This window comes from Pygocentrus nattereri, chromosome 24 (assembly GCF_015220715.1).
Source record: "Pygocentrus nattereri isolate fPygNat1 chromosome 24, fPygNat1.pri, whole genome shotgun sequence".
Taxonomy (NCBI): domain Eukaryota; kingdom Metazoa; phylum Chordata; class Actinopteri; order Characiformes; family Serrasalmidae; genus Pygocentrus; species Pygocentrus nattereri.
In genome coordinates, this window is record NC_051234.1 from 18728779 (window position 1) to 18741284 (window position 12506).

Sequence of the window (12506 nt, forward strand, 5' to 3'; positions counted from 1 at the left end):
CTTCTCAAAACACAGTAGCACTTAGAACAGAGCTTGCAAGAATGCTTATTTTTCTCTTTACATTGAAGTGCTTAGGAATGATTCTCTTACCTGCACAAATAGAGCATCTTACAAATATCACTTTATTAGCATGTACCAATATATCTGTGAAACCTTAATATTACTTATCATATGCAGTCTAGCTTCCTTAAGTCAAGGTTGTTGGTAGGGTATACACTCACCGGCCACTTTATTAAGTACGCCTGTTCAGTTGCTTGTTAACACAAATAGCTAACTCAATGCATTTAGGCGTGTAGAGGTGGTCAAGACAACTTGCTGAAGTGCAGACCGAGCATCAGAATGGGGAAGAAAGGTGATTTGAGTGACTTTGAACGTGGCATGGTTGTTGGTGCCAGATGGGCTGGTCTGAGTATTTCAGAAACTGCTGATCTACTGGGATTTTCACACCCAGCCATCTCTAGGGTTTACAGAGAACGGTCCGAAAAAGAGAAAATATCCAGTGAGCGGCAGTTGTGTGGACGAAAATGACTTGTTGATGTGAGAGGTCAGAGGAGAATGGGCAGACTGGTTCGAGAAGATAGAAAGGCAAAAGTAACTCAAATAACCAACCAAAATCTCTCAGGAATGTTTCCAACAGCTTGTTGAAAGTATGCCATGAAGAATTAAGGCAGTTCTGAAGGCAAAAGGGGTCAACCTTTTACTATCAAGGTGTACCTAAGAAAGTGGTGAGCATAGTTTGAAACTTGTGTTCAAACTACCTTAATATGAAATATGTGTTCACTTTCAGTCTTTGTCATAATTGACTCCGACTGGTTTGAGTAGTTGAGTAGTGGTTTGACTGTGTGGATAAAATCTTTTGAGTGGATACCACTAATGAAATCTTTGGCATGCTGAAAATATTCCAGCTTTACTCATTAACTTTTTGGGGAAAAGCATACACTTTCCTCAATGGAAATGAAAGAACATAAAAAACAGGAATTGCTTCGTTCTACTGGGGTTCTTATTGCTAATATTAATTACCCTGGAACCGCAGAATGGGGAAGAACTGCTTTTGTTTGTTTGCTTTTTTGTTACTACTGTACAACACAGTACTACATACACTATGATATCAACAAAATTCACTGCACATTTGTGAAAACCCTTCAAAGACCATGAACACATGGCTTGAACATCCAATACCATTTATTTTAAAAATAAAGGTTCCCAAATAGCTCTTTAAAGACCCATCCACTGAAAGGCTCTTAAGTGAACTTAAAGGAGTGCATTTGTAAAAGAAGCTATTCGATATCATTTTAACTCTCTTAAGCACTGTTTATAGTCTGATTACAGGCCATTTAAGGAGATGTTTGATGAGATTGTTCAGTTCACAAGAACAGGTACTTCTCTATGTTTAAGGAGAACAGAGACAAAGTCAGATATACACTACCACCAACAAATTAGCTGCAATGAAAGCTGTAATAGTACATGAAAAGAGGAAGATACAAGTGCTTTAAAGAAAAGGGATATAAAACTGTTTGGTAAGAATATGAACACAAGCATTTTGGGAAGTTATCTAATATGCTTCTGCTTAGTATTATGAGAACCCAAAACTAATCTACACACACAGCTATCGCTGACTTATTTTAACTCAAATCTCTGCCTTAGTTACATTTAGCTCTATGTTCTGTTCTTTAGCCTACTATTCACCATTATGTTCTCCTTTTATGTTCTATATTATGTTCCATCTTTGTGTTCTATTGCTGTACTAATGCACCCCCATTGCTCCTTTCCTCTTTTACATTCCATCTTTGTTCTTTTCTTCTCTCTTATTTTTATTTTTCACATACAATGTTCTACAGCTCCCCCTTATGATATGTTGTTCCATTTTTATGTTCTTTTCTTTCTCCTTCATGCTGCACCACTATGTTCCTAGATAATATACAAGAATATACCACTTATATTCCCTTTAAGTTCTACTATTCCCATTATGTTCCAACCTTATATTCTATTGGTTTTCTTTACGGTCCCACTTTATGTTCTGTTGTTTCACTTTTATGTTCTCACTTTATGTTCTATTAATCGCCCTACGTGTTCTACTGTTCACCCTTATTTTATTTTCTCCCCCTTATGCTCCCCCACATGACTGTTTTTTCATTGTTACATTAACCTGGAATTTTTTATGCTCACATTCTGTGTATGTACTTTTATATATATATTCTTTATGTCATGTTGTTACTCTCTACACTACACACTATGCATGTAGGTCCTAAAGAAAATGCAGAATTATTACTGTATTAGATTTAGATAGACTATAACGATATAATAAATAGATTTGTTACAGACGTCATATGTTCTCTTGATAGACGGATGTTTTGTTTGAGAGCACTTTATGAAAGTGCAGTATGCACTATCCCGAAAGTCTGTGAAAGTGTGGTAACTGATGAGAACCCACATGTGAAATCACAGCATCTAAAGTGACAAATCGAAAACATCTGTGTAAATCTTAGCACCTACTCTTTAACGACCTGTCAGGGTTCCTGTCTTTACCTTGTGAAGAAACTCCAACGCTTTTCAAGTGAGTGAAGTGGAGAGAACAGATTATTCAAGCCACTGTTTTGTTTACAATTTTGTTCGACAGCCAAGGCAAGGTCAGTGGCTAGAACAGCAGTCAGGGATTTCCAATGATGGGAGAATGTGTTTGTGTACTGCTTGCTGGGTATTGTAGTGAGAGAAAAACGATGAAGATGAGGGAGCCAGAGTAAACTGCATAACATGACAAATAACTCCAGTTGTGCCCTTTTAACATGATCAGGGCATTAACTAACAATGTAAAAAAGCTCAATTTTAAGTAAGCTCTGAGTCTTATTTAACCCTGTTGGTTACTGAAATTTTAATCTCTGCCCAAATATAAATAATGAAAGTCTAAATAAGAGACCGAAAACAGTGCCTCACCTCTCATTTTTGCTGTCTGATATTAAACCGGGCTTGTGATTGTCAGCCCATCACACAGTAAATGTGTTCTTAGTAGAAATGTCTGTGCTTTTACTGTTATTTTTGTTATGGACCATTCATTTAGTACTTGTAACATGCATGAATTAATCTTTATTTTTTATCATCTTCCACATGAATCTAAGAAAACATATCTTTTACTCTTAGGGATGAGTCAGAATATGTGAAAAATAATAATAATAATTTTAAACCAATAGTAAATTAGGTTTTTTCATTATAGACTGGCTTTTTAATTAATAAATTAATTTTTAATAATAAATTGGCTTTTTGACCACTAGCTATTGTCTATATATATATATATATATATATATATATATATATATATATATATTGTATTTAAGTACCATGACATGTCTGCAAACAAACAAACAAACAAACAAAAAAGGCTCTATATTCCACCAAAGGGTGCTGTAAAATGCATGTTTTGGTTTGAGAATCTAGTCTATTTAAATAAATGATTGTTTTGTGACCCAAGGCACAAGCGCTTGAGGTTCAGTAAAGATGTAGTTAAATGCGCCGTAGTAATAAAGTGACATCTTCTTTCAGCTTTCAGCAATAGTGCTAAAGTGGATGAGAGCACTGCACCCAAACCAAGCAAAATGACTAAAGTGGTGACCAAGAAACCACAAAATGAAAATGTGTCTGTCGTTGCAATCTTGTTCAACAAGGATTGTAAAACAAAAACCGCAGAATCAACTCAAGCAGAACCTCACAACTACTGCACGAATGAACTGGTGAACAAATACCAGCAGCTAGGGCTGCTAGCAAGAGTCCACTTGTGCATGGCATGTCTGTGCCTTTAGAGAGAGCAGGGCTCATCCTCAGCCAGCTTCATTCCCCACTCAACCTGGGGCATGTCGACTTTTTAACATTTCTTAATTGTAGATTGTTGCAGTTTATGTAAGGTCTGACAATGTTATACTGAAATTTTACTTACTCCAAACAGAAAAACGCAGTTTATGGCAAGGTGAATGGTTATGTTCTGTTTAGTTAGCATAGTTAGAACACAGTAGACTAAAGGTTATTTTAGTGTTGACAGTAAAAGGTTTACGTTTTTACCATTAGAATTAGTAAATACACAAAATGTGGCTAACTAGCATGCATGCTAATTACATGAAAATGTTAAGCAAGTTCTAAGAATTTACTTTATAAGGATTTTTTTTATTAAACAAATAATATTCTTCCGATTTATAATCTAAGTAACACAGTTTTAACTGTCAAAGTGATCTAGTCAGTCTTCACTGCTATATATATATATATATATATATATATATATATATATATATATATATATATAAAATCATCATTAATTAATAATTTATACATTTTGTTTATTCAAATATTAACACTTTCCTCAGCAAATAAACACATACTACACAAATAAGTAGATTTTGAAAATGTGTCTTGGGTATCTAAGACTTTCGCACAGTACTGTATATTTGTTGGTATTTGGGATGGACATTTAAATCAACTTCAAAAATAAAAGGCATTATTTAAAAAACATTTTCAAAAATGGACCTCAGGCTACCACATGCCAGAAGTGTCAATCAGACAACATGCAACGCCAAAAAAGTACCACTCAGCATCTTATGATCACGTTACTATATTAAAACCAGGACAAAAATCCAGTGTAGGGGAACCGGTGTAATATTTACACAGAGAAAGCCTGCAAACCAAAAATAAACGCTCAGTTAACAGTAGTAGCCTAGCCGTTAATTTATTTCACGTCGGACCTCCTAGATTGAAAACAATGACTTTGTGAGGAGTTAGTTAGTTGATATCAAACCTGATAAATTCAGTAAATGATGCTGAAAGTTCTCTTCAATTAAATCTACATGAGTGTAAAACTGTCTTCTTTCTGACACTCTTCCGCTATATGCTGTTACACAGTTGCATGCGTTAAAGCTGCACTTTGTATCTGGGGTGCAGTGCATGTCCTTTTCTGTCTTTCACTGGACAAAACGGTTAAATGCTGACGAAACTGTACCATACAGGTTTGCCACTACCCTCTGGTGGAGCATGGAGTTCAGACATCTTATGGTTCTACAATTCATCAGAAATTAGAACTATTTTATTATTCAGACTCACCCCTAGTTGGACTGGTAATAAATTCTGACTGACAGAACTGCTGATTGATTTATTGACCGAGAACATTCCATACCTTCTTCCTGTGCGTGGCTTTGCCTGGTTTTAGGGACTCCAAGTGAAGCTGTGTGTAGATCTGCTTTATCTGCTCCACACAACTATCAATAAACCCCGCTGCAGAAAATAACAGAAACAATAAGTCACGCAATGGGCTGTCAGTTTTGCTAAATGACTGGACTAGGCAATTAACAATCTGAAGCCAGGATTAGTTAATAAAATAAAAAAAAGCATAAGATATTGAAGCTGTTCCATAAAAAGGGGAAAAAATCCTTTTTACCTATCTATGTTTATTTTTCTACACCATTAAATCACAACAGCTGTCCTTTACATTTTGGAATTAATTAAAAATTACTTGTAATAACATGTCTTTACATTAACTTACATTAGGGGTTAAGAATGTTTTCTCTATGCTGAGAACAGGCCACAACCTGCACTGTGGTGGGCCTATAGTGGTCCCTTTTTAATGCTGAATGGTGTGGATGGGGGCTGATAAATTGTGCAGTAACAGATGGGTTGCAGGCTTCAAATGCACCTATACCGTATGAGTTTCAAATAAAATGGCCAGTGAGCATAGCTGCAGTCAAGGTAAATTTAGCACACAACTATTATTTATAAGTTGAGTTGAACACATTGGGGGTAAAAAACAAAATAAAATATAAAATAGACTATATATTCTGCACAGGGGTGCCCAAACATTTGCATACGACTATAAATATTTGTTCAATATTAACTATTGGTCTCTGTGATTACTAACAATTTACACCATTAAACTGAGAAATAACCGAGAAATTTATGGGCTCAACAAAGCTCTATTTTCACTTTTGCACAATGGAAAGTAGCCCATTGTCAGTGTTTCCTCGCTCTGTGAGAAACAAAGGAGATCTTATTTGCACTTGAAGACATTTGGCCCATTTCTTGCATATTTCCTCTCACGAGGAGTTGCGTCTCCAAAAGCAGCTCAAACTGAGTTGTGGCTAGCTGTGTGCAAAAGTACTAAATGTTTCAGCCCCTGAATGAGGTGGAGAAACTCTGTTCAACTTCCACTTTTTCAAAGTGGAAAGCATCTGACACCATGTCACAGTTCACCTGTTTTATGAGAAACAAAGATGATCTTTTCGATGAGTTTTTCTAAGTGTGAACAACACCGCACAATATTAAAAACCTGTGGGATGTCTGGTGTGTATAGTTTTGATGAGAAAATATGGCATTTATTTGTGTTGTGTTCAATGTGTTTCTCCCTGTGAAAGTCGAAATTAAACGTAGCTCTTAGCCATCACTCACCTGCTACCATGTTTAGTTTCTGAGTTTTTTCCTGACTCATTTCCCCCCTCTTTCTATCACCACCACCTATTGCTGAGCTCCCACACCACCAATAAATGCTCCCTCTACAAGATAAATGGGTACAATGTGTGTATTATAACAGTATTGTTAAAATACTGTTATGCTAAAAATCAGTAGTCCCATGTAATCAGAAGCCTGAAGTTTTCAGCTATTTTTCTTTGGAATAGTAGCCAGGCAAACTAATATGGATATAATATGGACATAAATTTCAAATATGAGGATAGATTGGTTAAGATGAATCTTGGGCCTAATCCCATTTCTTATTTTTACCCTTATCCCTTGTTTTTGAGTGTCATCGTGCCCCATGGAACTGAGTTACAAGGGGTTGTGGTTGATACCTTCCCCTATGAAATGGAACAACTCAAATAAAAAGAGCATCACTTCATTAAAAGCTACTAGCGCTGCTCTGTAGGTGGCCCTGCCAGTCTGCAGCGACAGCAGAGATGGGTAAAGTTCAGCTCCTCACTGCTGGTCTCCAGTTAATTAAGGGAATCATATGGCTTCAAAGAGGGGTGACATGAGCCAACTAATAATAATCACCCACTCCTATTTCTTCAATGATATGAAGCTGAAGTCAGATATTTGCAAGCTTCTTGCTCAAATTTCAACATTCAACCTCAAACAGAGCAGCAGTTACATTCTGGTGCCTCAGGTGTCAGAACTGCTGTACCACTTAAGGTACAATGTGGAAATTGAGTTAGCTAGCGACCAAGTCATCAGCATACTACTTTTTATTTACTACTATGTACTACTTTTATTTTTTATGCTTGTTATGAAGGAAAGGGCCATAACATATCGTAACAACATTAAACTATGACAATGCAATGGATATCGTAATTTTTTGATGGAGAAATTACTCACATTTGTGGATTTCTTTGGTCTCTTGTGCAGCCATCTTACTGTTTTTTCTTTTTTTTTTCCTCATAACACACTGTTTGGAGAGTATCTCTGATAAAACTCAGTTTGCAGGGTCATGTAGCCCAAACACTTCACCCTACCTCTCCATCTCAACAAAAATCAGCACACTTTACCCATGCTAAGGTGTCAAAAGTGTAAAAGGAAGGGGCAAAAGCTAAGTGTTAGGGGCAAGGGGTGAAATAGGATTGGGCCTTAGTGCACCAAAGTCTAACTTTCAGTAGAATATATTTATTTAAATGTTTTTGATGAATTATGGTGTATTTTTATTTGAATGCTGGTGCAAGCCCAATCTAAAGGCTGATGATTCCCCACCTTTGCATGCATAGCTCTGTGCACTGGGGCTGCAGACCAGCAAAGACATCAGAGCTTTGGCAGTGATCTTCTTCAGAGGATCCTGAAACTGGGTCTTCTCATATCTCTGCATAAAACAGAATAAAACCAAAAGTTACGCAGCTGACTAGTTCAAATGTAATCTTTCAAAGCTTTAAGACACTATTTGTCAATAATGTAACTACCGCCTTTCTAGTATATTTAATTCTATTTTATTTATACATTGCTTTTCATAAGAGACACAAAGCATCATCTTTTTTAGAAGCATAGATACAGTGCTAATTTATATAATGTGGCAATCCCATCTAAAAACTATGAGGCAAAAATGTATATAAATGAGTGTGTCCAGGCCCAGTTAATTACCATATAGCCCCACTTGCCAGATACCCTTTTATACAGTAATTTAACGGTAATTAAATGGAAAGGAGTTAAATGTGTATGTGAGCTGAAAACAAAATCCTGGTAGGACTGGCATGGCAATATATGTGGTATACATGGTATACCTAGTGCTAGGAAGGCTCATGTGTGAAGAAAAGATGATACATTAATAGGAAATACAACAATGTGTAGGTCTGGGGTTCCCAACCTTTTTAACAATGTCGGGAGGAAATGTGCCAGAGATGAAATAGCCTCGATGAGGTAGATGTTTTGCTGCAGTAGATGTGTAAATTTTACCTCCAGCAGAATTTCGCACAGCTGCTCTGCTGGTTCCCCGTTCAGGGCTGCAGACAGAGCATCTTTGGAGCTTGTGTTTTCTGCCTTTTGCCCTCTTTTCCTCACTTCCTGGGAGAACAGTACAGACAGGAAATGGAGGCAGGCCATGTAGAGGGAAGGCTTGGACCCCAACAGCCCCACACATACATGGACAGTGTCTGAAGAAGAAAGAAAAAAATACCACAACAAAGGAGCAATGAGAGAATGATTTGTGGGGAATAGAAAAACTTTGTCTACCCAGTTTTCTCCCTCATGCATTCGATCAGCCAAGACATGTTCAGTGTGCAAAGTTTGCTTCGTTAATCGAGCCCCTCCAACAAAAAACCATACCAACCTTTCTTGGATTATCATTTTGTAAAAATTACTTTATGCCATACAACCTTTTAGATTAAAAGCCAAACTATGCTTTGTTTACATTTTAGTGACCCCTTTATTTTAAATTCAGGGCATTAAACAACTCCATACGATGCTTTTATCATTTTTAAAATGTTCCACTGCAAGGGCTCAATTGTACACTGGAGCTATGAGGCAAATGTAGCTAATGAAAGTAGAGGCCTGCACGGGACCTGTGTAATCTGCAAAATAATTTGTGAACAGGATTCACTTTGAGGCACCGTGATCATTTGAAGGTAAACTGCCAACAGGTTGTGAGCTTGTGTGGGGGGTGGCTGGGTGGCATTATGGCTGGCTGGTTGGGGCAATTATTGGCAATTATAGACAGTTAAGCAACAAATAGGCTTTAAGTGTGCTGCAGAGAATAACATGTTAGTCATTATCAGAAGATGGAAAATACAAAGCTCTATCACATCCAAAAAAATACACATGCACAAAATCTTACTGATTTTTTTTTTCCAAGAAAATTATTTTGGCTTTTGACCTGTGTCACGGCATACATCAGCATCTATTTTGGTTTTAATTTATTTCTGAGCTGTAGACATACATTTTGCAGAGTAATTAGATAATAGCATAATGCCGACACAGGCAGTTTGGCTAGGCTGGGGTGCTGTGCATTTGTCTGTTGACAGTGACGTTACAATGCAATGCTCATTGTGTGGTGCCCTGTGCAAGTTCACACTTTTTTGGTTTAGTCTATAAATACACAAAATATTTACTTCTATTTTGCAACACTGATATGTTTATTTTTGCAGCTGGATGCATGGAAGTACAATGGGTCTGGCTATTCTGCCATCGTGTCATGGGGACTAGACACCATGTCCTACACCAGTGGAGTAGATTAAAGCAAATGCAGATAAGCGTGTACGAGGACCACAGGCATAGATCAAAGTAGGTGAAAGTGGGTTGGTATGGTATGTGGTTGAAGTGGATGGGTGGGGCAAAAGTAGCGCTTTGTTTTGCAGGCTGGTGTGGACACGAATGACATTAGATTTTGTGGGTGCAGGCGGATGCGATCAGTGGTTGAAGTGGGTGGGTGCAGGCACTAATAAATACCCCACAAATTAGCATGGTGCTAATGCATGCCTATATCAACATACACTTGCCTCAAACTGTGTGGAGTTGTTAAGTAATCTATAATTGACATGCTTATATGGTTTCTGACACTGTATGGCATAGCAGAGCTTCAGTTCCTATGGATCAGTGCCTTTTCCCATGCTGTTTGTGACTGTTTAGGAGAATGGGCTGTTGAGTGGCTCTGGTTATAAAAAAAAAAAAGACAACTTTATCACTGTAACTACTCGAATAGTTCACTTCATCTTCCACTTCATCTTCTACTGTATATCCGTAGAACTCCTGCGTACCATAATGCTTTTTTGCACAATTGTACACATGTTAACTTTTAACTCTCAGATCTGCAGAGAGGACAATTGGGTTTAAGTTGCCCACACTGCTGGAACTGCATGCCTCTAGAACCAGGAAGCATGCAGAGAAGATCTTCATAGACCCCTCTCACCCCAGACACCACGTGTTCCAGCTCATTCACTCAGGCCGGCGCTTCAGCCAGATGAGGATTAGGACATCCAGGCTACAAAGGAGCTTCTTCCCACAGGCCATCACTCTCTTGAACAGTTAAAATACTACACAATAACAATATTCCAGCTTCAAACTGCACTTCAAAAATACTGGTATATAGTATCAAACTCAACTCCATCCTCTGGAGCTGCCGTATTAAACCAGTGTTTATTCTAGCATCTTACTTACCTGCCGTATTACCCCACTTATCTCACTATCACTTCACTGATCGCTTTCTCTGCCACGACACACACTTTAACTGCTGCTGCACTCAGCACTTTAACTTTAGTCTCATACTTTGCACATTGTAAGGTTTACAGGTTTGACTGTGTGTGTGTGTGTGTGTGTGTGTGTGTGTGTGTGTGTGTGTGTGTGTGAGTGTGTGTGTGTGAGTGATGATAGGAATGCAGGATTAATTTTTATTTTATATTTCATTTTATCTTGTTGATTTTATATTTTATCTTATTCCCTACATGTGAATGCCTGTCTGATTCTGTGCGCTGTGAGCTCCTGTAACCAAAACTAAATTCCTTGTATGCATAGTACACCTGGCCATTAAAGCTTGGTTCTGATTTTACAAATATAACATTATTTTGTAATATCACATGTATATAACAGTTATTACAGTCCTCTAGGACACTGCACATACAAACACATTCTCATATTCATCTCTTTTGCTCATCACATTGACTCTATTATCTATACTCTTCTCCTTTATTCGATTTATTCTGCTTTTATGTTTTGCATATTTGTTAACAGTATGTGTGCTTGTCTGGTCTGTTGAGTATGTTGCTGTTTTCTGTTGGATATGTAGGCTAGAACACAGACATTCACAGATTTGGTTCCTGCCTTTTTTCTGCACTCCAACCATTGCATGGATTTGTTAAATTCCATCAACAGTTCAACAGATTAGTGCACAGAACACAGAATGCATAAATGATGGAAAAGGGCAAAAAAAAAAAAAAAAAAAAAAAAAAGATTTTATGGCTGCTATTGATTATTTCCCGATAAACTGATATGTGATCCCAGCTTTAGCGTATTACAAACTTCAGACACCAAGCACATCTTCAATGGTTGATAAAAAGAAAACACTAGATTTTTATACTTTATACTTTCTTATACTTTTCTTTTTATTTTTCTTAGTTTCTCTAAAGCTGAGACAAAGCACTGGGACGCCAAACTTCACATCAAGCATGAAAGTCTCATTCGAGGACAAACAAACTGCACAGACTCGCCGACTCACAGATACCTGCAGGCGTCTCAGACTGCAGCCCACCCACCTGCTCCACCACCACCAACACATCCATCACTTTAACAACAACTCTCTCTCTATGTTCCAGTCTGTCATACACTACAGGGACACCAACACATCCAGAATAGAGATAATGAGCTGAGATTACACTGACTCACTCTCACTCTCCTGTCTTGCTCACTTTCTCGCTCGCCTGACTCATTCTCTCTTTCTTTCCTCTCTCTCTAACCCTCCTTCCTTCCTGTCTTTCTTCCTCTCTCTTTCCTTCGTTTCTCTCTCACTTGGTCTTTCTTTCTCTCAGTCTTTCTCAACTCTCAGGTAATGTCTTTTTCTCATTTCTTATCCACTTTCTCTGTCTCTCCTTCCTCTCTTTCACTCTCCTACTCTTTCTTTACTTCCTCTCTTTCCTTAGTATATTTTTTCTTTCCCTCTTGATCTCTCTTTAATTCCTTTCTTTCCCTCATTCTTCTCACTCTTTCCTCCTCCTCTGTCTTGTCTTCCTCTATCTTTCTTATCATTCCTCTCTCCCTTTGTTTCTTCCCCTCTGTTCTTCCCTTTCCTTCCTCCCCGTCTCTATTTCTTTCCTTACTTACTCTATCTGTCTTTATTTCCTTTCTTTTTTCCTTCCTTCCTCTCTCTCGAGCCCCTCTCCTGCCTCTTTCTTTCTGTTTTCCCTCGCTCTCTTTTATTAGTTTCTTTTTCTCTGTTTCATTCTACCAGTCTTTTTATATTCTTGTGACCCTCTGTACCTTCAATATTTCTCTAATGTTGGGAATCACTCATCATACTAATGGTTTCTGCTGTATACAGGATACAATAACATATAATATACAACTTAGATTTAAACATC

The 12506-nt window shown here is 37.6% G+C and overlaps 1 protein-coding gene across 2 annotated transcripts in view; it reads right to left on the reverse strand.

Annotated features, from left to right (window-relative positions):
- Positions 1-12506, reverse strand: part of rttn (rotatin) — a 112541-nt gene that overhangs the window by 19135 nt on the left and 80900 nt on the right. For both annotated transcript variants that reach the window (XM_017696227.2, XM_037534205.1), the window contains exons 40-42: positions 8398-8594; positions 7705-7810; positions 5150-5247 (exon numbers count right to left, since the gene is read on the reverse strand). In XM_017696227.2, coding sequence (XP_017551716.2) covers positions 5150-5247; positions 7705-7810; positions 8398-8594 — 401 coding nt within the window. The remainder of the gene's footprint in view (positions 1-5149; positions 5248-7704; positions 7811-8397; positions 8595-12506) is intronic.